At 44.4% G+C, this 24,749-nt stretch overlaps 1 protein-coding gene and 1 long non-coding RNA gene across 7 annotated transcripts in view; one reads left to right on the forward strand and one right to left on the reverse strand.

Moving 5' to 3' along the window:
* Positions 1-715: 715 nt before the first annotated feature.
* LOC130578962 (uncharacterized) lies at positions 716-16,226 on the forward strand. 2 transcript variants are annotated; one of them, XR_008965935.1, is made up of 5 exons: positions 716-3,810; positions 4,903-5,099; positions 6,187-6,314; positions 8,841-9,010; positions 16,194-16,226. It is a non-coding gene; the product is annotated as an uncharacterized LOC130578962 (long non-coding RNA). The 2 variants fall into 2 exon arrangements; XR_008965934.1 differs by having other exon boundaries at positions 4,903-6,314.
* Positions 16,227-17,878: 1,652 nt separating this feature from the next.
* Positions 17,879-24,749, reverse strand: part of PRDM1 (PR/SET domain 1) — a 98,025-nt gene continuing 91,154 nt past the window's right edge. For all 5 annotated transcript variants that reach the window (XM_057375415.1, XM_057375414.1, XM_057375417.1 and 2 more), the window contains 3 exons: positions 20,425-21,533; positions 19,996-20,124; positions 17,879-19,579 (listed from right to left, as the gene is read on the reverse strand). In XM_057375415.1, coding sequence (XP_057231398.1) covers positions 19,004-19,579; positions 19,996-20,124; positions 20,425-21,533 — 1,814 coding nt within the window. In that variant the 3' untranslated portion in view covers positions 17,879-19,003. The remainder of the gene's footprint in view (positions 19,580-19,995; positions 20,125-20,424; positions 21,534-24,749) is intronic.

Below are 24,749 nucleotides of genomic sequence, written 5' to 3' on the forward strand. Positions count from 1 at the left end.
TGTGCTCTGGGGTATTGCTAACTGAGCACAAAAGGCAGTGTGGCTTCTCTCTCCCACCACCCAGGGTTCAGGATACGCCAAGTTGGATTGCTGCAAAGATCTGGATTGATTCCTGAGTTTCATTTTTGTGTTTTTCATCATTTCCACAGAAGCAGTTGAGGGATAAATGTAAATTCCAAGTATCAGCTTCCAGGGAAGGTGTGAACCTGATCTGTGTTGGCCCTTATTGAGAATGATTTCAGAGTAGCCTTCCATTTAATGCTTGATTTTTGCATGGGCAGAAACTTCCCCCAGCTCTTGAGTTTTCTAAACACAGTCTGAGATTTCAGTATCCTCTGTGCTTCTGCATGTAAGAAGTTGTTTGGATTTGGTCTGTTTCTCTCCAGTTCTTTGGCTCTGCCAGATCCGTAAAAATTATGGGAAGTTAAAATTTTAAAATTAAAAAATAAAACATGTTTTGATATGTCAACTTCAGAGGACAACTGCTGATTACAGTTCAACTCTCTGTGCTGTCCTCTTTTTGACTGCTGTTTTCTGTTACTGTGGTAGAATGAAATGTGTGTTATGCTYGGTGTTTTCCTATGCTCACAGGACACGAGAACCAGCAGGTATCTAGAAATTTCTAGGTATAAAAATCCAGCATGAAAGAAGTGATTTGTTAATGTTCTGCAGTTGTCCAGAAGGTAAAATGCATTGTCCTGCCACTGAGCAATCTTCAGAGTGTTCTTTAAATGGACAAGCAGTTTATTTCACTTGGTCATCTTGCTTAAGATACAAAAAGTACCCCACAAGCCTCTTTCATGGCTTTCATCTGTATTTGAGGAGCATTTTGCAAATGAAAGTTGGGAGGTCTGCCATCCTTGTAAACAATATTGCAAACCCCAGTTCCAGAACAGGGAAATGCCTCTCTGTCCAACAGACAAAATTCAACAGATGCTGAATTTTGCRGTTTTTTGATGTCTCGTGGCATAAAAACCATAGAATGAACATTGAGGAAARGTCTTTTTCCCACCAAAACTCTGAAGTGATCCTACAACTAAAGCAAAGCTGCTTCCTCTGTCCAGAAGAGAACATCAGGGAGAGGAAGGGATGTGCAGCAATGAATGAGAGGGTTTGAGTCTAACTGGTTTGTTTCCTCAGGACCAGCAGAATGCTGTTTGTTGCAGTCTGTTGTTGAAGTACCAATATTCTATTTTTAAAACRATGAAATGTTGATTTGATTAAAATCAGCAGAAAACAGTGCGGGAAGCTGCTGGTGTGGAAAATTTTCACATCATGCCAAGACAACATTTTTTATCAAGTTTTTTTCTTTAAGGTGTCGCTTCACAAGGTTGCATGCTGATGAWAATGTTTTGCTGCTACAGATGGAGGAAATGAGACTGATGAAAATCTTCTATGTGAAAATCTGTAGAAGTTGGCTTCAAAGAGAGAAATGTCCATAAAACAYGAATGTGGCAGAGATGTTCCACAGGAATGTTTCAGCTATCAGGAACATGAACTGTTGGGAGCATCTCCCCTCTCAGATTTGCATAGATAGAGATGCATTGGTTCCAAACAGAAGAAATTTGGTAAGTAGATATTCGCTTCAGACAGAGCTGAGTAAAGAGGGGAAAAAAAAGGCAGGTCACAATCAAAACAACAGAAACTCATCAACTTCATTATATGCTGTGAATGGTCCTACTCTTCAGGAAACAAAGATGAAAAGGTCCTTCATTAAATGTTATTGGCTCACATGAAACTTCAAGCCTCAGCTGCTTCTGAAATCACCACAGCAGATACTGCAAGCTGCATGGCAACGTCTTTTCCTGAAATCGTTTGGATTAGCCTACAAGTGAAACTTGCTTGGGTCAAATGAAAAGGTTTGGATTTGATCAATGAGTTGGTGTGTGTTTTGTCAGCTTCTGCTGCTGCTCTGCCTTGTCGGTTGAGAAATACTAAAAACTTTGGGCAAGATGAGTTAGTGAAAGTAATGCAACAGCTTTGATAATGTAACTTTCATGATGGCTAAAGGATGGCTCAACACCAATTATACATGGTAATAATAAGAGTAAGCTAAAATTATAGCCTGACAGTGCCTAGGAGGGGACTTGGAGGATGTGTGTAATACGTTTGCTTCCTTCCAAAACTTGTTGGACTAGCAGCCTGACTACAGGAAAATCACTGTAATTTAGCTTTTGCTGGCAGTATCAGCAGTGGAATCTAGGGCATAAATACATTGCTTTGTGTATATCTTAGCCCAGATCTAACAYGGGAGCAAGTGAATATGGGAAAGCTTGCACTGTTGTTGCTTGTCCTTTTTTTTGAACAGCAACAGGGACAGCTCAGGTTTAATCATGCTAAAAAACAGACATGCATGTAAAACCATTACCTTTATTTCATCCCAAATAGCTTATTAAAGGGAGACAGGAGCCCAGGTCTTACCCAGTCCAAAAGAGAGACCCTCAGGCAGACAGCAGGGCTCCTCTCAAGCAGCCACTGAGGAGGCAGATGGGAAAACTCATGGGTCAGGTCTTCAGGCTTGGCACAGGAAGGCAGCTCCCATTGCACCCAGTCCCTAGCTAGCATGAAAGCAGTAATCACTGCAAATCTGGACTGTCCCCATGCCTCATGTGTGACAGAAACATTGGTATTCCCTTCAGCCCAGTCCTTGGGAGCATCTGACACAGCTCACAAGCTTTGATTTGTGTGTCTAGGGCAGAATTTGTTTGTTATGCTAGTCAGGGACTACAGGTAAGAAAAATTGTGGGCCATGGTTTTAAACTTTGGATGAGTAGGATAGTTAAGGTTTATGCTTGCTTTGGATGCATTCAGTTCCAACTCCTGCCAGCTAAGGAACCTCACTCATGGTGACATGTTTTGCCAAATAAATTAGCATAAGCAGACTCAGCCAGCCCTGAGTGTGTCACTGGCCACTTYGGTGGCCCTTTTTGCCACACTTGTAAGAAACCCAGGAACTGCTGCAATCTGGAGAGAGAAACTTTYGAGCTTGTGCCAGCAGGCACTTGTTAACAGGGCTTTGTTGAGGTCTCTGACCTCCACAGATAAGCTGCTCTTGYGGGTTAGGAGATTTGAAGCTGCTGGGCTGAAATCCAGCACGTTACAGCCCAAGCTCTTTACCTTTTCGTTGGTTAAGAGGTGCTTGAACTATTTGGCAGGGAGCCAATGAGGTCTGCTGGGTCTGCCATGGGGCAGGCAGTTACGTTAAAAGACCCAGTTTCTAATTAAGCCAGGCCTTTGTAACTCTCTAAGCAGCTTGCCCAAAGTCACGCTGGTGCAGGGTCACCCTTGTCTTTCGAGAGTGAGAMGGGGCAGGTGAGGCCTCTGGTCCTGCTGAACACTAAACTACAGTAGAGAGCATTAACATTTTGAAATTATTGGGAGAGAAGTTCTAGAAAATTACCCATGTGATTATATCTTGAGGRGCAGAAGGCAGAGCAGAGTTACCTGACTGATGTTTCTTTCTCGGGCTGGAGTTCAGCGTTGGCCCATGCTCTCTGCTGAGGCTGTTTTTTGACTGAAATAGAACTTTGCATGGAACTGTTCTTGGTGTGGCTTCTGTTTAGAGGAGATGAGAATGAGGGAGAATTCATAACCAAAAATTAGCCTAATTTTTTTTCTTCTTTCTGCATTTCTGATGGTAGTTCAGTACTGGATGTGGGGAAATGGCTTTGCTGCACCAGTCTGGAAATGTTACTGTAGCTTTGACCGAGGTTGCAGAGGATGGTCCTTGCTGCCAGATGTGTCTTGGCTTTACTAGTCCATGAGGTTATTTTTGATATGCTCTTGGTTCTTGGCGAGCATCCCTCAAAGGTAATCGGTGCTCTCCAGCACTGAAGTATGTGACATGTGAAAATGGGATGATGTGGTAGCTCTGTGACAGATCTTTTTGGGGTAGCAGGGTCACAATGAATACCTATWTTCAGTAACTGGGATTAGGTTTGCCAGGAAAAGGCCTGGTTGGCATGATAYTTCCATGGACAACTGATCGAAGCTGTGAGGAGCAGCACAGCACTGGCAGCGCTAATTCCTCTGCTGCTGATTGTGACAGAAATGGTGATTGTCTGCCATAAATGGTGAATCAGTGCAAACCCTGGAAATGCTTGCCTGTTGCTTTAAAAATTCACCCTCACAGGGGATTTCAGATCCTTCAAATTTGATTTGCTCAAAGAAAATTCATTTTAAAAAATAGGCTGATAACAAGGCTCAAGCAGGAAGTTTATTCTGTTCATTAATGTAGTCYCTGTAAATACAGTGTGTTTGTTAATATGGTATAAATTGAGCTGAGATAAAAGATCTAAGAAATAGAACTCCTGCCTGAGCCCTGTGTGGTGTATATTTAATGAATTTTCACTTAATTATCCATTAATATGTATTAATAAAATAAACATGGAAATTGARCAGCACAGTACTAAAATACTGTTCTGAAAGAAAACCACATTGAGTAAACTAAAACAACTGCATTTCTTACTAATCTACACAATGYATTTCATTTAAAAGGAGAATTTATAGTATTTGAAATATCCTACCACATACTGAAACTTTTAGTGTAAACTGCCACTTTCTGACTATCACATATTGAAATACTTGTGGTGCGTAGTGAAATTTATGTTACATTGTGTAAAATATATAGTGAAACCGAACTGATGTATAATGAGACACACATGTGCCTGCAATGACTTATCAGTTCCATTATTTTCTAACTAACATTATTTTTGTGATCAAGTTTTTCTGGGTCAGAGGAAGAAAAYGGTGAAGACCAGGACTGGCACTCCAATGGAGAGTGTAGACCCAAACTTGYACAAAAACCTAATCAAGCTGAGTTATCCTTTGTCCTTTCCTGAGATAAATTCTAAATGTRAAGTCTGGTAATGGTTACAACATGTCTCTCTTTCTCTGCCAAAGCTTCATTACGAACATCAACATCACCCCAGCAAGGGAAATACCACCAGCCACAAGCAGAGAGGCCGGCTGCCCAACTCTCAGCAGTTTTTACCAGAACGGGGCTGCCTCACATGAGACCCTGGTGAGATATGTGGGGCCTGCAGGAGCACCCAAGCACAGGTTGGGTCATTCAGACCCCTTCAGATCTCRTGGGAAGGGTAAGTAGACAGCTCAGACCTGACCTCCTTGATCCACCAGGGCTCCAGAGCTCCTGTGAAGGCTCAGGGTGGATGGGCACCTGCTGGTGACTGTGACCTGCAAAACCTCTCCCTGCTGCTTAGATTTGTTTTTTTTTTCTTACTTAAGTTGGGTCCTGACTACACAGGCAAGCATCCCTGGCGGGCAGGGCAGCAGGGTGGCTGCTGGGTGTGCCCTGCTGCTGGCAGGGGAGCGCTGTGGCAGCCGGTCCAGCCGCTGCTGGCCTCCTGCTGACCCGGGCTGATCCTCTTGTTTGCAATTTGCTGCTGCTCTCCAGTTGGGCAGTGCCTTGGGCTGAGGATGGGGGCTCTCTGGCTGGCTTGGGAGGTGGTTTTGTCCTGGCTGACTGTGATCTTCACAGGTCCCAGCCGGAACAAGGATCTGCCCTGTCCATTCCTAACAAGAACTTGCTGCTTGGACCATAAACAGATTGCTGTCTCCGAGAACTGGCCAAAACAGTAACTGAGGCCCCAGGGCTGCTCAACCAAAAGAGCAGCAAATAAACCACAAGTCTCACACCTCCTTGATCAGACCTATTCCAAGCTCCATCGGAGGGTTTTCTTTTATGGTTATCTTTTACCTGGTTTTGCAACTGTGCCAGGGTGACCACGCATTTGACACTCGGAAAGTGATAACCACTGTGAAATTCCCTCTTTCTGATCTGCCTCGATAACTCTCAAGTCAGGGTGTGTTTATCCCGTCCTTGCATTGGACTAGTGGCCTTTTGCTTAACCAAAACCAGCTTGGCCCTACTGAAATTGAAAGAAGACCTTCCTACTTCACGGCTGTTGTGCAATTGATGCTCATCAAGGATGGTTAAAGGCACAAGACAAAACACACCCTGCATTTGAGGGTAAGGTGTATTAACCTTTCCACTTGGAATGCCTAATTGCTCAAATATTGCCAACATTGTTCAAACTGCCAGATATGTTAGGGAACAGGCAGAACTGGAGGGACAACTCTATATGAGGGGTATGACAAATTTATTGGGTAAATTGAATGGGAGTGCTTAACCCTTCTCTCTGTTCTGTTTTTTTGTAAGGACAGTTGCCAAGTGGAGTTGGTMATGACTAATTCATGTGAGGAAACAGCACAGAGAAGTTAAACAGCAACAACCAGTTTAATTTCACTTGTTACCAATRTGGCCTAACTTAAATTTCAAAAGGAGATGAAAGGTAAATTTGCCATTTGCTCTCTATGTTTTAAAAGCTGCAACAGTGCTTGAAGAGTGACATGCTCTGTATTACTAATGCCACCTCTGTCCTTAGAGCGAGGTGAGGAGACAAACACAATTTCTGGGTATACTAGGACAAAAATGCTCCAAAGAATAGAATTTGTGTTTTGTTCTACCCTATTCCTTGCTTTTAWAAATAATTCTAGAGCTAGATTAGTTTTCTCTGAAGCAAAGCAGAGCGTTCGTGGGCTCCTATATGTGTCAATGCCCAAACTGACCAWGATGATACAGAAACAATAAAGGAATTGTCATGAGGAAGAAAAGTAAGCAGGAAACATATCCCAAGTATCTGAGCATCAGCTCTTAGCAAGCAACACATCAGGTATGAATATTTCACCGGAACCAATCACCTGGTGCTCCTTTTTTTGCCTTATCTTCTTATCTCCTCTGAATCAAAGGGTACAACAATGGTGACAGTGAATGGATGAGGTACTATGTATTTAGACAACATTGTAGAAGATGATTTGTCAACAGGGAGACAGAAACCTTTCATAATGCTTGGAGGAAAATTCAGMGTAATCCCAGGATAATAGATTTTTAATCCTTGGTTGTTTCCTTGTGCAATACAAGCTAATGAGTGTCACGCACTCCTTTGAAACTTTCAGCAACTTCCTTGAGATAGACCATTTCCTTTTGAAAGATCTTCAGTACATACGAAAACATTTACCAATTCCTTCATCATGGCTWGGTTGTTATTTTGCTAAAACAGAACAGAGCAAAGCAAGAATAATTTCAAAGGCAGATTATGGAATTGTTATCCCTTTGAGCTAACTATGGGGAGCCAAGCACATGGCTGAGCTGTTGTAAAATCAGGTTTAAATACACTTCTCTTCATTTAAAATGCTTCTGCAGAAGCCATTTGATTTAAATGTCCACTATGTGGGTTGTAGTTGAAGACCCTCTGAAATGAAGCTGYCAATGGACAGATCTGCCCTCTGCTCAGCTGGGTGAATCTCTGTGAAGAGGCTGAAGGCAAATGGTTCTTGCATASTTCAGCAGATTAGCAATTTTCTCAGAAAAATGGGGGTGATCACTTGCCAGTRAAGGGAATATTTTACYAGCATGGGCCCAGTTATTTTCTTCYCTGTCTGCCTGTATCCAGTTATGGAGATGTCAGTGTCCTAAAAAGAGTACTAGYTCCATATCACTGGATTTTCAGCTCCAGGAAAAAGTATTAGCAAAGTAAGATGTRTCAAAATAAGGAAAATCCTTTTAAAAAGAGTAATTTGGTAATATCAACCAGCTAAATACAAAGGAAGCTTTGGCAGGGTGGCAAGAGGCTTCTAAGGAGGCAGAAAGCATCATGGATGTTGCTGTTTGTCAAGTCATGGGTGAAATTTTGTGCTTCAGAGTAAAGTCAGAGATGAGAAACTCTGGACCTTTCAACGTGGGAGAGCTGAATCTATCAAAATAGTTTCACTTTGCATCTACAGACTGTGAAAAGATGTTCCTTTTTTTTTTTTTTCTTTTTCTCTCTCTTAGTATTTCATCTCACCTTTGCCCTTAGTTGTGTGCCTCACTTATGAGGCACCAGGGTTTCCAAAGAAAGGTGGTGTTTCACTGCTTCACTTCACCAGAAATTCTCCTTCTGGGAAGACTGAAGTAGCTGGTGGCCACCTTCCCCCATGGCCAGTGTGCTGGCAGGGCTGGCAGCAGTGGCAGGGATCCGGGAGCCCCAGGGATGCTCATCCAGAAGGCAAGAGGACAGGGCTGGGCACAGGGAAGGGGAGAATRAGAAAACTAACTGGGATGGAGAGAAAGAGTGGAAGGTTCATCACCCTCCTGGGCAGGTGTCCATCATGGGTGACAGTGCCATGGCTAGCAGAGCTGGTGGATTGGTATATGGGAAGTGCCAATCCTGCTGTGTGGTGCTGACATACCATGGAACAGCCACAGAACGGACAAATCTTGCCCAGTGCATGTGCTTTCCAAAGCCTCAGAGTTTGCCCAGGCAGCTGGTGAGAGCAGCACTGAGGCAGCAATGTCAGGCACTCAGAGGCTGAGAAAAGCTGGAATTAAGGTTCAGTCAGTCCTGCATGGATGTAAAGATGTGGCCTTTACAGGATACATGTTACCYTTGCCCTTGGCCTTTGGAATCGGGAGCCAAAGGAGGCTCTAACGTGTAAACCCCACGCCTTGCAGATGGCCTCTGTTGAACAGGGAGGGCTGGATAGAGGGGCTGTCTTGGCCAGGGAGTGAAGAGCTGCCCAGGGGAAATGTTTTCCACTGGCTGTTACCCAAGGAGYTGWGCATAACATGAAGCAAGTCACTCAACTTGAGTTTTCACAGGTCAGGTAGTATGGTAATCCCTGTATGTGCTTGGTTTGAAGGTGTTCAGGATTCCCAGTGACCCCTGAAGTTAGGATAAGCTAGTCAAATAGCATGGGATGAACTACCCTGAAAAGTCTGGGCACCCAAATAGAGTATTTATTTGATTTTAAACTCCTGTATTTTGTTTCTTTTTCAGTCCTGCCTAGGAACACCACCTTCCTCTCCCACATGGATGCTGACTGACACAGGTGAAGCCTTCAGCCATCTTTCCATGTCCACTGAAAGCACTGAGGAGCAAATGGCCCCAGCTGGAGAGTGGGACAGGAGCACAAAGGCCAGCACCATGTGGCCAGCAAGGAAGATGAGGTGAGAGGGATGGCATCCCTGCCCTATCCCACACAGGATGGGCATTTCCTGCCTTGCACTGAGAAAGGTACAAGTCCTACRGGAAAACGATTGTGTGAAGCAAGGGCTGCTCCTGGAACTTTGTGCAGACAAGCTTAATTAACTCTGTCTCTTCATAACTTCTTTTGGTGCTTGACATTTGAGCCTTGCTTGTGGTGYGATGATGCAGGGAGAGAGGTGAGGGTGTGCGAGTGAAAGTGGTGTCAGTGTTTTGATTAGAACAAGGTTTCCATCAGACACAGACACAGTCTGACCTGGTACCTGTTTGTTTCCAAGCCATGTGAAAGCCCACTCAGTTCAGCACAGTTCTGGGGGCCCAGGCTTTTAATAGCATGTAATATTAATTTCTGGCAACAGATGAGAGTTAATACATTGTGTTTAAAATCTGGGATGAGTTGTTGACCAGCTGTGTCTATGCACAGAGATATCAAATGCTTTTCTTTGGATAATGTCAGTTCCAGCCTGCAAACCATATGTGGGTCAGAGGCAGGACTGAAGACCAGCAAAAATAACCCATTTAATCTCACRGAGCCATGTCTCTCCTGCAGAGCATTTGGTGCAATTGTCCTCTAATGATCTAAGCATTTCAGAAAGTTCTGGGTGAGGTGGCTCCTTTTTCAGTGCAGCATGTCAGTCAGTGCTGGTGGGAGGTTTTTGCCCTTCTGTCTGCACTAGAGAGGTAAATTAGTTAAGCAGAGGCATGAATTATTTGCATGCARCTGAGGTGGCGAATGTGTTATCTCAATAGCAGAAAAGGAAATGGTTCTCTATAGATTATTAGTTACTGAAAAAGCAAAGGCATGTCTTTTGTTGCCACCACACCRCTGGTCTGACTGTTGAGTAGATACGGATCAATATCCCCCCTTCCTCCTTACCCCCCTTGCTCTTCACATTTTCACTGAGGCTGAGGTGAAGAGGTTTCACTTTAATTTATGTCATTCTTGTATTGCCAAATGGCATGCCAGCGCAACCGATCCAGGCGTGATCTGACTCTCTGTTTTGTACTCTCACATGCAATCCCCTTGTGGGAAAATGCTGAGAGAAAATGGAAATTTAAGCTGTGCACCTAGCCACTGTGGTTTCTTGGGTTTTTAATACTGCTTCATTTGTAAGGTCCTTGGGGCAGAGAGAGTTTGTGTTGAGTTCAGGGTAGTCATAGCCCATAAGTGAGGATTTCTAAATATTATGGTATTGCAGARAGTCCTGTAAGCAACCTGTTCTCTCTATGAAAAACAAAATACATGCAGTTACAGATCAGAGGATCTCAAAACAAGGTACAAGTATTAGTGCTACACCACAGCCTGAACAAGTCTTGTACCTATTCTACAAATGAATCGGGTGCTGTATGGGAAGGTCAACTGACTTGTTCCAAACCTCACTACTGGTTAGTAGAGGCACCAAAACCAGAACACAGCCATCTTAGCTCCAGGGTCCTTGTTTTTATTGCATAGCTCTGGCCTTGAAATACTGACATTTTTAGATTAAAATTAAAAGTTTGTCTTCAAATCTCCATTGTGATAAGTTTGACCCTGGATATATGTCCCTATGTAGTTACTCACCACTGCCTTGGCGTTTAGATTGATCTAAATAATTACAGTGAAAATTAATATTTTAAAAATTGAGTAGGAATGACATCAACTGATATTCCTAGACTTAAATACCTTGAATCTGGGGGAAACGAGAACCTGTAGCTGAACTCTGTGTTTGGGCCCATCCCTGGATATATTTTTGGAGTCAGATTCACATGGGGTTGAGGAGTTTCCTTGCAGCAAATGGGTGCAGAGGGAGATGATGGGCAATAGACCAGTGACGAAGAACAGATATTTAGCATGTTCATGTCTAACAAGGCACTTAGAGTGTTTTGTAGGGGTGTGTGCTGCTTCRGGAAATGGGTTTAATGGTCAGGGAGGGCCCTTGTTTTCTGGCCTCAATTTGGATGAGTAGCTRAGATTTTGAAGGAATTCAGAGAGCACTGTTCCTCCATTAAGGTCTGTATCCTCTGCCTGCCTCTCTGTTGTGTGCTCCCTCGGAGGATAAGGATAATCCTTGCCCTACACAGCAGAAGGGTCTGAGCCACGTTGCCTCTGCCCAGCAGATCTTGAACCACGTCCACCTGCAGYCTCTGTTCCACCTCATTGCCYGGGCTGCTTCGTGAGGTCAAGCAARATAAAYGACAGTGCAGCAAACAGCACAGAAATTCCTGAATATTGTATCTGGTGGGGATTACAGACTCAAGCAGATCTGAGGGAGGAAGGAAATCTGCACCAAGTTGCTATGTAAGTTATAATTTTATCTTAGAAGTTCTCAGGTATTTTAGGAACAGGTCTCCCAGTGATTTGTGGCATGTGGCTCCCAAGGAGGGCAGTAGGGACCGGGATATTTCCAGGATTTCCGGGATATTTTACACTGAGCTCCTCCTGAATGGCTGCTCTCAGTCACAACCGGTGTGGGGACAGCCAGTAGGGACACTGGTGTGTAATCCAAAAGATGGGTGTTTGCAGCAAACAGATGGGATGATAGCAATGCTCGTTTGGAAATTGCCTGTGCAGCTGGGCACAGGGGTTTCTGTTCAGACCACAGGCCTTTGGAGCCAAACCAGAGCTGCTTCCCAAGGGCCATGGATGTRCCTGCCCGGCCCTTCCCTTGCTGCCATCTCTACACATGGGCACAATTTTTGCCTGTGGCTTGTGGCCAGACTCGCTCAGGGCCAGCCCAGGGAGGAATGGGGATGGGCGAGCACCTCCAGCAGCTGCCCAGTTTGCAGCAGCCAGGCTGGGCCCTCAGTGCTGGGGCATCAGTGCAAGGAAACAGAGTTGAAGCAGGATTTTAGGGCAAAAGGGATGTAGGATAAGAGCCCCAGCCCTGGGATCCAGGCTCTGCTCACTGGGGTCCTGGCTGCAGCTCTCAAGGCAGCTTATTGCCTCACTGATTGGCTTGTGAGGGTTTTGGCAGATTGGGATGCTCTGCTGAGAAAGAGCCCTCTGGTTGTCACCTCTCTCATTTCTCTGTGCTTAAAGCATATTTTCTCAGATGCAGTGTCAGGGGGCTGGGTGCACTGTGAGGCAATTTGGATTCTGCGTTGATAAGGCGAGCGCAAATTGTCCCCACAACTCTCGAGAGCAGAATCAAACTGAAACTTACCACTCAGAGTAGAAAGCACATAACACCCACAGCTACAGACATGCACAAATTGCTGCAATATAGGTTAGAAAAGGAGCCCTGCTCTGCACCCTCTGGTCTCATTAAAAACATGCACACGCACCAAATCTTCACTGAATGACTACTGGCACCGGCGTGTGTTCCATCCTGAACACCCAACTTACTTGTAACGGCTCATTAAAAAGGCAAATTTTCACTTTTCATGTATTCTTGCTCCCCTTAGCACCTGGTTGCAGTTTCTACAACATTTTTAACTTCTGTTTTTTTCATGACTGATTGTGAGTAAAGTGAGATCTCTCTGGGACACCACCCAGCCTGGTTAACTGGGTCCCCACCTAGGGACATGGCTCCAGTGTGGCCAGAAGAAACCAAACTTGCCCCTCTGAGTTAAGAAKTTCTGCATGGGGCTATGAGGCTGACAAGAAGGGCAGATCTTCTTGTCTGTAAAGATGTACAGAACCTTAAAAACAGAAGGTCATCTGAATATGCAAGGTAGACTAAGAAGGTGAAGGTAGGGAAAAAGATGTTTTCTGGGGTTCACAGAGGGACAGTTCTCATGCAGAGTTTTGCCACTGGAAAGCTGTAGGGAGGCTGRAAACAATAATATCCAAGAAATCACATACAGAATGCTGCCTGCCACACTCCTCTTCCTGCCCAAAAGCTGGCCACTGCTTTGCTCATGTAAGTTAGGATTTACTGTGTAAAACTCAACTGATAAAGGCAGGAAYGTTGGATCTCCCTAAACCCAAGAGTGGTGTCACATTGTGACAGCTCAATCTTCAGCACAGGCAAACTGGGAAAGAGGTTTTCAGCCTCTGATTTTGCTGTGYGTGGTTTCAATATTGCAGGAATCACTTCTCTTCCCAACACAGTGTGGCCACTYTGGGGCAGGAATGCTGTAAGGAATCTCACTCGGTCCTTGGATAAGGAAATGATCAAGGACTTGCTTATTCACAATTAATGGAGAAAAAGAGCTGAAAGCCTTTATTAATCATGGCACAATAAGGAAGTCATACTGGTTTTKCTCCSTTYAATAGGGCTGTTTGGTCACACCTACCTAARTGGTTTGGCATCCCAAACATCTCTCCACGTGCAGCTGGGGAGGAGGAAGGAAGGGCCACTGCACCCAAATGTCACCAAGGTGCCTGGCTGACAGCTCACAGGGAAGAGAGAGCTCTGAGYGTCCATCTCCCTTTCCCAGAGGGSCAGGCATCTCTTTTYAGAGATCTCTGCCCAGTGCACACACCWGTGCTGCCTGTCCCCATGCTTTGGGCACAGGTTTCTGCCCCAAGCCCTGGTGTCAAGAAGGAGCAGAAGTTCCTGCATGCCCTGTGCCAGAGCTCCCCCCTGCCAGCTTGGGGGTCCCTGCAGGGGAGGGTCAGCTCCCAGGGGCGTGTGCCACCCACCCAGTGACTGCAGATCCTTGCTCCACTGCTGGGCTTCTATTGTGGCAGCTATTCTGTGTAAGCCCCAGCTCCAGAAAGCAGTTTGTGACTAGATGTAATGGCTGGCAGTGCCCCTGAAGTGCCAGGAGACAGATGTTCAGATTCCAGACTGGCACAGGGAGCTGCACTGCCCTGCCCAAGAAAAGGGTGTTGAGGGTCATGTCTCAGGGGTCTTTCCTAGGTGAGCTTGTGCAGGCTGAAGTTTGTAGAGCTGAACAGCCACAGTTTGTAGAGCTGAACAGCCAGCACAGGAAAGCACCATCTCAGCTTTCCTGGGCAGGGTTTTCCTGTGCAGAGCACCAACCTGTGCCAAACTGCAAGCTCTCATGGTGAAACTGAGGATACTTTGGTTTTGAAGCAGAAGGGGATTCTCATTGCACGCACCTCTGAGCAGACACCTGACCCCTCTGTCATGGGACAACACCACARTGTTGCATCAGAAGTTGGCAGTCAGGCAGCAGGGTCCTGGTGAGGCTTTGTGGCCCCTCTTCTGTTTGGCTGCCACCGTGAATTGCTGGGAAATGTTCCCCAGTCTCTTATAAATGCAGCAGTCATGCAACRTGTCAGAAACTATTGTTGATGGCAGTTGGTACCAAGGTGGCCTCGACTGGCGTGCAGATGTGCTCTTAGCCAGCTCTTCCACATGCTTCTCATGAGAACGGGAAGAGCTGCAGCCATGCTGGTTTCAGGAAGGGTCTGGTCCAGCATCTCATGAAAAATGAAACACCTGTGGTTTTGGGAAGTGCCGCATTTTTGACAAGAAGTCGTTTTTTCTGCTGTCCAGGCAAGACTGTGCTGAAGTTGCCAAAATGTCAGCCTCTGTCCCCCACATCCCGGACCAGGCAGCCTTTTCCCCGCCAGTGCACCCCAACCCCACGCAAAGGAGGGAAACCTCCCTCTCAGTGCCAGGGCGGCTCTTTGATGCTGYCAGTGAGTTTTTCTTTAGCCACCAYGACAGGCTGTGTTTTGCAGATACCTGCCCCATGACGGGCACATTCCTCAACTGCATAGCATCCACTCAGCTCCGGCTCACGCAGTAATTAGCCAAGTGTTTCCTGGCTGCCTTTAATTACAGCCACAACTATTTCCCTCACTCTAATGTAACACCTGTGAATGACAGCAAAGGTTTTGGGCCGCATCCCACGCGGTCCCAGCACGTGTTGGGACGCAGCCGTGCACTGGCAGACACCAATTTGAACCCAAAGGGCTYGTACCCCCTCAGTGAGTCACATTTTTCATTTTCGACCTCAAGGCCATAATTGCCCACAYTGGGAATTAGCGGTGTCTCCGCAGTACCCAGCTGAGAGGCACYGGGCTTTATAAACCAACCAGAAGGGCAGGATCCTCCCTAAATCTGTGCTCGAGTCTATCTCGGCTGTAACTCACCCTGTCCTGCGGCAAAGCAGCTCAGCTGGCATGGCCACATTGCCCAACACTTTTGGCCCCTTGACACTTCCACAGTGACGGCAGCAAGATGGACATCAGTCCTGCGGCTCTGTGCCGGGGACACGCGGTCTCGCATCGCTGCGTTTTGTGGCAGCTCCCAAATCCACAAGCTTTTCCTCACTGCCCCTCGCTAACGCTGCTGTGGTGATCCTGGTGGTTTTGCCGTAGCTGAATCCCATGGAATCAATGGTGGGAGCACACATTGCTGGCTCAGGGGCCRCCAGAGACCCGGGCAGCAGCTGCCSGGCTCGGCCTCGCRAGGCTGTGATCTATAAYGTGCATTGTCTTTTTATGTAATGTGTTTTATTAAACATCTTCTAAAGCTTACAAGTGTCCCCAGGACATAACTCTCCAGCACAACCTAATGCTTTGCCAAGTAATGAAGTATGATTTATGGYGGTAATGGTTATCCTATGTTTTTTTTAAAAAAATTATTACAGCAATAGCTCTGTCGAATATAGGAATATAACATGCTGCATTTGGCACGTTTATGACAACAGTGCTCTGGTTTTCTTAACTCCACAGTTCGGTGTTGGCAGTATTTCAAATTCTTGAGACAGATGTTTAAATGAATTTTTTTAAGAGGACAGTGAAATACTTTTAAAACATCATACGGTGCTGAGTGTCTCAATATGCGCAGGAACGTTATTTCTTTAACATTCAGGTAGGGCAGGGCAGCACATGGCCTCTCTGGTTTAGATCTCACGGTAAATGATGGAAGTAGCAAATGTTGAATTAGCTTTCTGGGGCATCCTGGTCTGCTGTTACTCTTGGGCTGAGGTGGGGAGGGAGGTGCGGACACTTGACCTTCCCCTGGATTTAGTGCGCGTTCACATCTCCTTTGTGAGTGTTTGCAACAGATCCCCGTTTGTTTTGAATGCAATTCCCACCATGCCGAGACAGGACTAAGTGGTCTCACACTGACATTTTGAGTGTGTCATTGTGGTCCCGGTGGTTAGGGTTTCAGGCCAGAAATGACAATCATTTGGAAAAATGTAAATGAGAACCCTGGTCATATATATCTGAGGCAGATAGCATTCACGTATTTCCATTGAAACACTGAAAACTACTGGCTTTTTTTTTTTTTTTTTCAGAAGGTACCGGCTGAAACTGAGGAAACCTCTGTAAAGGTACCGGCTGAAACTGAGGAAACCTCTGTACATAACAAAACCAGGGTTTTCGGCTGTGGCGTTGCTGTTTGCAGCTTTGAATGAGGGAAAATCAGAACCCACAAAGGCAGGAGTCAGCACTGCTGGAGACACCATCGCCCTCGGCACAAAGGGGTCACAACCGGGATGTGCACCCAGTTGGTGCAGAGAGATTGAAGACAAGGGAAGCGTCAGTAAAGCAATGAACACTTATATTTAATTTACATTTGACAATTTGCACATAAATAATGATGTAAACCAATACGTAAACATATGATAGTTTGTTGTTCTAGCAAAGTAAAAAGCCTGTTAACTTTGGTCAGAGTCTTTCTTAAGAGAGACAAAAAACCCCCAAAACACTGTTGATTGTTGCTACATTCACATGTAAAACGTCTAAGGGAAGGGGGAAACAGTAAAGAGAAGTAACAATTCTTAAAGCTGATGCRTATAAATTCTTGTAAATTTTGTATCAAATACAAGAAAGCACTACAGGCGATAATAGGAAAAGTGTGTGTCCAGTGACAGAGTAGTGATACTTTGGTTTATCCTACAATTAAGTACTATATTTATGAACTATTGCTACATTTAAAAGATGTCAGCCTCACAATTTGCAGGAGTGGAAATGTAATGAACTGGAGTCCTTCAAAAGCTGTGTTGAGAGATGTGTATTTCAGGATTGTTTGGGTTTTTTTAACAGAAGGCATTAAAATGAAGTTTGCTAAAAAAAAAAAAAGATCACCGAAACCTGAATTGCTGAGGTGGACTTTAAAATTTTTTTATGAACAAAAAGAGCTACACGGAGGGGAGGTGTGTAATAATGCTACTTATATTCATGTGAGTTGACTGTGCAACTCATTAGTGGCAGGGCACGATGAGACAAGGGCCTTGTCCCAGCTGACTGCCACCCTGCCCTTACTGGGATTTGTGACCACATCACGCACGGATCATTTTTGGCCTTCAAGTTCTTTCAGCTACATTTTCTGGCTGTCTGTTGACTGACCACCAGCCTCCTTCCCCCACAAAGCAGAGTGGCAAGAGAGAAGGAGCCCTGGCCTGCAAACAGGGTCATTCCCACCAAATTCACTGAGATGCCACACGTGGATGGATGATGACATCATTCATGTGTTTGCAAGTTCAGCTTCACCTTCAGCTGTGCATGTGTATTTGCAAGTGATAAATGCCTAGGTAAAACCTTCTGGTTCTGAGGTCATTGGTTATTTGCAAAACTGGGATAACATTTGATTTTCACACTTAGATGAAAAATAGGTTTTATTACATGGTTTGGCTCACAACTTAAGTGGTATAAATATATATACATATACATATATTGTATAGTGGTATAAATATATCTATAAATATACATGTATTCTTTGCTACACCTCAAACATCACCATATCATCTTTGGGCTTAGCAAAACAAAAAGATAAAAGGACGTGCATTCTATCTTTCCCTGTGCACATTTTGGTTTCTTCTCTAAAGTAGCAAAGCATTTAGGTAAAACAGCATTGTCTGCACCACTGGACACAAGCACTGAGGTAATTGTTGTTCAACAACTTTGCAATGCCCTTTTCTTCTTTAATTAAATTAACCACAAAATGTACAAACACAAATACTGAGAAAAATCTGAGTCGTACAGGAAGGAAGAAAAAAAATTTATGTGCCAGGAAAGGACTTTTTTCCCCACTTCTACCCAGGCAAGTGGGAGAGAAAAATACAAGTAAAACTGAACCCCTTCTTTCTCAGGGAATCTGACCATCCTTTTTTTTTTATCCCTGGAAGGCTCTGGCCAAAAAAAAAAGCCCAAAATAAAACAAAAATTAGAAGAAAGAAATCTGCCAAAAAATCCCTTTTGSGCAGATAATTAATAATATTTGAGTCTTTGTCTTTAAACTGCTTTTGGAAACAAAAGAATGTGAGTGAGATTTTGGAAAAGCCACTTTAAGCTCATGCATTCCTTTGGTCTTAAAATTACACGACAATGTGTGGGACTAGAGCTGTTTTTTAAAAACTTGTGATATTGTCCATGGCAGGTTGGTTTTTGCTGTGTCACGTCTGTTCCAGGCAGAGCTACAGTTAGAAGAATCTTTCCCCTCTCCTCAGAGAGGCAGGGRAAGAAGTTTCTTCCCTGCTTGCTGCTGCTCTGGGCTGTTGATTTGGTTTTTTTGGTTTTTTCCTTTTCAATTCCTAGTGGAGTGATTTGCTCATGAAAGTACACAGCATTTTTTTCCAAACCAACAGACCTAGGATTCTGTATGTCACATGTCCAACTTTGGCAATATGAAAAACCACATTTGTTTAAAAGACATTGGTACATAAAACACATTTACTGAAACCCTAATCTTAGGTTCTTAAAACAGATGTGCAGAAAAAAATATCTACAAAGAATGGTCATAAAACAAAAAATAAAAACATTTAAAGTAAAAATTACAATGAATTTTCCAGTCATTGTAAACATTTTCCTAATTATTGCTTTTAGAATGATTAATTGCATAATAAATTATGAAGTACTATCATTGAAAAAATAATTATGGATAAATGATTGTCTCTTAGTAACTGGCGAGGCAATGCACAGTCCTTTGCCCCTTTTTATGCCCTGAGAAAACAGTAACTTTGGAGTTCCTTCTTTCAGCTGGAGAGCGTAGGGAAACTACTGTAAGCCAAGATTGCTTTGCAGCATTGACACTATGTACAAGCAACTGCTACAGGCACCCTGACTTGCCAAGTCATAAATAAAAAAATCACTTTGCCAAAAAGTTTTAAGGGTCCATTGGTTCAATTGTTTCTTGCTTGACCTTTACAGGTAACAGAGGTAGTGGGTGACCGTGAGGCAACTTCATAATTGACATATCTGACGACTCGTAAAGGTTGCATCCTGAGGAGATAAGCCCATTTCCCAGGTTCCTCTGYAGAGAGACTTTCAGATTAGCTCCTTCCATTTCCCTCCTGAGCATGGCCAGTATATCCTTCTCCACGATCGATGTTAAGTCGATATTGTCCTCCACTTCTTCCAACTTGTCGGCATTGTCACTGATGTCAAACTTCTCGATCTCCTCATTGATTCGGTTCAGGTCCTCCATGGAGAGCCCGGAGGCAGGGGCCACGGGACAATTGCCCTTCAGGTGGACCTGGAGGCTGCAGAGGTGAATGTAGCTCTTGTGGCAGTGGATGCATTTGTGGGGGCGTTCGCGGGTGTGGAGACGCTTGTGCAGCTTCAGGTGCACAAACTGGGTGAATTTGGCTGGGCAGAGCTTGCACTGGTAAGGCTTCTCTCCAGAGTGGAGCCGCAGGTGGGTTTTGAGATTGCTGGTGCTGCTGAACCGCTTGTGACAAACCTAATGTGGGGGGTGGCAGAGAAACAGCGAATGAGTGGGAGGGGATTTTATGGTTTAAATCACAGACACCTAGGAGGAGGAGACGGCAGGATGAAGCAGCAGCTTTCTGTATCTTCACACTTTCTCACAAAAGGGAAAAAAMCCCCACCTTTTTTATTTAAATATTACTGAATGTCATTTTGAGCGTGGTTGATGGCAAAACTGTATCAGGCAGATGTTGCTCTAGCAGGCTGCAGGGAATCGTGCTGTCTCACCAACGCTGCTGCACCAGGGCTGCGCCTGGCTGTGGTGCAGACTCCGACCCTGAGCAGCCAAGGGTTCGTCCCTCAGCCCTCCCTGCACAGTGTATGGGGTGTGCAAAGCCCTGCCATCCCTTCGGCCTCAGAAGGAATCATCTCTCTCTCTATGTTACATACCTGACACTCGTGGGGTTTTTCTCCCGTGTGTACCAGATAGTGCTTCTGGAGGTGAGCCAGCTGCGTGAAGCCCTTATTGCAAGTCTGGCATTTAAATGGTCTCTCTCCGCTGTGTACTCGGAGGTGCACCTAGGGAGAGACAAAGCAATTAACAATTTGCAGTTTCCAGTACTACAACAAAAGTGCTTTCAGATGTTTCCAAAAGTCAGTGGAAGAGCCCCATTGCCAGAATAGAATGTTATCTAGTTAATTAGGTGGAGTCAGTATTAAAACACTCAGCCACGCTTTCTTGCTGGGGGATGCTGTGTTACCCCAGACGCACAAACAGCCTGACATGAAAGGGAGGCCTGACCCTGCTTCTCCTCAAAAATCTACAGGGAGAAACCTGAGCCTTCAAAAAAGGCTCCCATCTTATTCTCCATTGCCTACCTTCAGGTTGGAGAGCTGGCCAAAGGTCTTGGAGCAAACATTGCATTCGTACTTGATCTTCCCATTCTGCTTCTTCAGTGGATATGGGAGGGTTTTGTAACCGGTCACATTCCTCTTACTTTTAATGAGATTCATGGCTTCTTCACCGCCGGTGGCAGCCAACACCACTGAGGTAGGTTTAGGTTGCATTATGTGTTCCGAACTGGCTGCTGTACCAGCGGTGGGGGACCCGCTGGTAGGGCTGCATGGCTTGTCCTTCATGCTGGCAGCAGCGCCCGTGACAGAGAAGGCACTGTTGGGTGCTGGTATGAGGAAGTCTCTGGGATGATCAGGCTGCAGCAATCGACGGCCTCCTTCGCTGGGCAAGGAGCTGGGCAGCGTGGTGGGGGTCAGCATGTGGTGGGAAAGGCTACCCCCGCTGAGCAGGTTGCCGTAAAGAGGATACATCCKTGGGAACAGATTGAAATTGTTGATGCCATTGATATTGTTCAAAGCGCTCAGGTTATTACAGCTCATATTGAACGGAGGTAACAGAAATTTGGGGTAATGGTGGTTGTAGGATGGTAGAAAGGCAGGTGAGAGGTGGCCAGGGGGTGCATATCCAGGATAAGACCCCAATCCTTCTGAGCCATACGATCCATTCAAGTAAGAGTATGGCTCTCTGTGCTCTTGGGAAGTAGGTGCCAGAGGTGAAACCGTGACCCCTGGACTACTGTGAGGGCTTGAACTTTTTAAACTTTGGTCTGGGCTGCTCCTCCCGGAAGGACTCGGTGTAGTAGAGGCCTGGATGGGTGAGTGGGTAATGTAGCTGGGTCTGTCCATGCCGTACGCTAAGGAAGCTTTCAGATAGTCTTCTGGAATGTGAGGTCGGATCGGGTAGACAACTCGAGGGAAGAAACACCTCTCCGGGCTATAGTTCTTACGTAAATCATCCAAGTCTTTTTCTGGAGTAACTGGCGAAATGTTGGTCTGAAAGAAGTCTTTTCCTTTTGGAGGGTTGGATTCCATTTTCAGGATTTCTTTCACACTGTGCTCCTTCTTTGGGATGCTTTTCTGATAAAGCTCATCTTTATCAGCACTGTGCTGCTTTGGATTAACGTGGGTTTGTGCTGAAATACAAAGACAAGATAATGATTATTTAGATATGTCACTGGCATTATCTCTTTTCAAAACAAAATCTAACTCCTACAAGTTTAGTGGGAAGGAAGGGCTATTCTCAGAAATTAGCAATCATTTAACTTTGCCAGAAAAGTAATTTTTGTGTTCGAAAAATGCCTCCTGGTATTAAGTGTTAGTAAAAAGCATTGTTAATTTAAGGGATACCAGTACATAGAGATGTGGATGATGATGCATTTGCAGATTGCCAGTCTCCACTCTGCAAACTGATTTCACCTTTCTTTCCCCTTAAATTTGACTAGCTTCACTGTTGAATGTCTCTTTAAGCAGTATTTCTAATAAAYGTGGTAACGAGCATTTGTTCACAATACAGGTTTTAACAGAAGGACTTTGCAGAACACAAGCTCCCAGAAATGTTCCTCAGTAAAATAACAAGGCATGACAAATCGGGTTTTGCCAAACCGCAGCAGTCACTTCACCAGCCAGTTCAATTACTTACAGTACCAAAAAAACCATGGCTGGCTAGGATGAAAGCCTTCTTCAAAGAGAAGGTATTCTCCATCAGTAAACAGATCATTACTCATTAAATATACTGCTTAGGAACATCTACAACAAAGCAGACTATTTACTGCAGATTTCTGTGGCATTCAGTCTATGCAAAACTCCTCTGCTTACAGCTGTACTTTATAAAAAAAATGCTGAAGCAAAGCAAAAGAAAGCAAGACTGGTTGGCTCCAGTTTAAGCTGAAATGTGCTTTTAAAAAAAGGAAAAAGAAATATGTATTTAGAAGGAAATAGAAGCTCATATCCATTCATCTCAGTTCAGTACATACTCTATTTATTTGTATTCAAAGACCTCCCTATCTGGACATAATACAACTTTAACAGCACACTGAAAGATGTCTTCAGTAGAAAAACAAGTCTGCCTTTATCTTTGTTAYGTAATCTTGATTTCTTGTAAGATATTTTATTATAGGGGGTAAAACTATGGGTTTCATAATCATGGTTAGTTAGAGCAAGGCTTTCCATCGGGAGGTACAAGCCAATAAGTACGTGACTCAAAAACATCCCAGTCCTTTGGAAACGTTTCTGCTTCCATGACAGACTGTTCTTACTTCACTATCTGAAGTGAGAAACAGTTATTTCTGATTTTTGGAGGATCATCTGAACCCAGTGAGGAACATGAGAACAGGCAATGACCAGGCCGCTCTCAACACGAATTCTTTGCTTCACTATTCACTACTCTGATGGAATCTATCACTGGGCAACATTACCCTATAAGGCAAAGAAACAGCCATTTATTAAATGCATCCAAGAAAACAGCTGCCTTCAAAGCATGCTCCTACTTACAGCAACCCACTATACAGTAGCATCTTTTTTGAAATGGCATTAAAATAGTAGCAAGCAAATTTAGTTTGAGATTTGTGAGTCGTTTGTGTRTTTTCAAGCCGCAATGAAATGCAACTGAACACAGTTAAATTAAATTGAAACATTTATGATAAAACTTAAAATTGTTGTACAGCAAGCATGTGCACACATAATTGCACAGATGGCTTCCCAATTACTTCTCTTGGTGTCTAATGTTTAATGCAGAGCTGTATCAAAAATAAAGTAATAACATGTTGTGTTGTCTGGCTTTAAAAACCATCTACTTTCTTTGGTCATTTTGTCTATACCCCTGGGCAGGAAACTCATTTTCTAAATGTCACCCAGATTTTTGGGCACAAGCACAGAGGTCCCACTAGGTTCAAGAAGCTCCACAATGGCACTGTGGATAGTATTATCTGTATCTTCTTATCAGCTGCCTTTCACCACAGCAGTGTCTCAGAGCAAACATTCCCGGTGACACTATCAGCATCGGGAAGTATCAAGACCAGGCAGTACTGAAAGCTGGACAGGGGGGTGGGAAGAGGGACTTGTGAAGCCTTGCAGCAGAAAAAATAAATAAATACCACCTTATCAGGCCCGTATCAGTTTCTCAGTGGGGTCTGTCAAGCAGGAAGTTCAAATTGACACTTTTCTCTTTTAAAGAAAAAAACCCAGGGGGAGGGGAAGAGGAAGGAGAAATGCTGGTGGTGCTGGAAAAGTGATAGAGAAACTGGGGCCACTTCAGCTGGAGGAACAGCTCCCACTGTCACAAGGTTAAACACGAGGGTGGGGATGTACGTGCCTTACGCGCAGGAGCAAGCCCAGGAGTAACAGAAAGGAAGCTCACGCAGAGATCGAAACTTTCTTTGTGTAACAATCCCATGCCCTCTCTTGACTGACTAAAGGTAATTGCTCTTTTCTTCCCTTCTGAATTTTCCTGGTAAAGCCCTTGCTCCTACTACTTTTCARGTGTAGACAGGAGTTATGATATCTAAAGAATATTTTTCAAGTTTAACTGTGACATCTCTCTTTAGTTTGCAAGCTATCTTTGGTCCATAAATCCCCTCTTGGCTTTTTCCTCTATTACCTGAGCACAAGGGACACTTGGGAACACCACAGAAATCAAAACATAAACAAGTGTGTCAGCACTGTGTAAAAYAAGAGAAGGCAATGTCGGGGGCCAAGGAGAGGTTCTTTAGTTTTATACTGAAGGTGGATTTAAACCAGGGCTGAAACTGATTGAGAGGTTTACAACCTTTCTTGTTGCTCTTAAAGGAGCCATACTTCTAAGTTAAAGAGATATATTTTTTATATATTTTTTTTAACTTGTGATTTTAGATTTAAGTTTTTACCAATAAGAATGTCTCCCTCTCACTCCTGAAATGCATTTCTTCCCCCCCATACACACACACAAACACACACACACACATATACACTAAATACAGGCACATACTCTTCCAAGATCTGTCTAGTTTCTGTGGTCAGAGACACACAGRAAAGAGATTCATGACAAAACAAGAACAGTGCAGCTGCATTTTAAAGTTCCTGATTGGGGGGGAGGGAAAGAAAGAAAAAAAAGCCCAGATGTGCCTCTTGAGGAGCCTGATCCACTTCTAACTGAGGTCAACAGATTATTTGCCCAGATCYGAGATTAATGAGTGCGTGCAAGAGAAAAAGGAACAAAACTCCTGTTACTTTTAAGTGTTAATAAAACTCGAGTGGAGGGGCTGCCTGAAGTCACTCCAATGTGGGTGTTCCAGCTACAGACTGCTGCAGAGCTATAGCCTTTGCTCTCAGCTCTTGTGCTCTGAGCTTGTAGCCTGAGAAAGATTTCGTAAAAA

Source organism: Malurus melanocephalus, unplaced genomic scaffold (genome assembly GCF_030028575.1).
Source record: "Malurus melanocephalus ecotype Western Australia unplaced genomic scaffold, MMel_1.1 scaffold_248, whole genome shotgun sequence".
NCBI lineage: Eukaryota > Metazoa > Chordata > Aves > Passeriformes > Maluridae > Malurus > Malurus melanocephalus.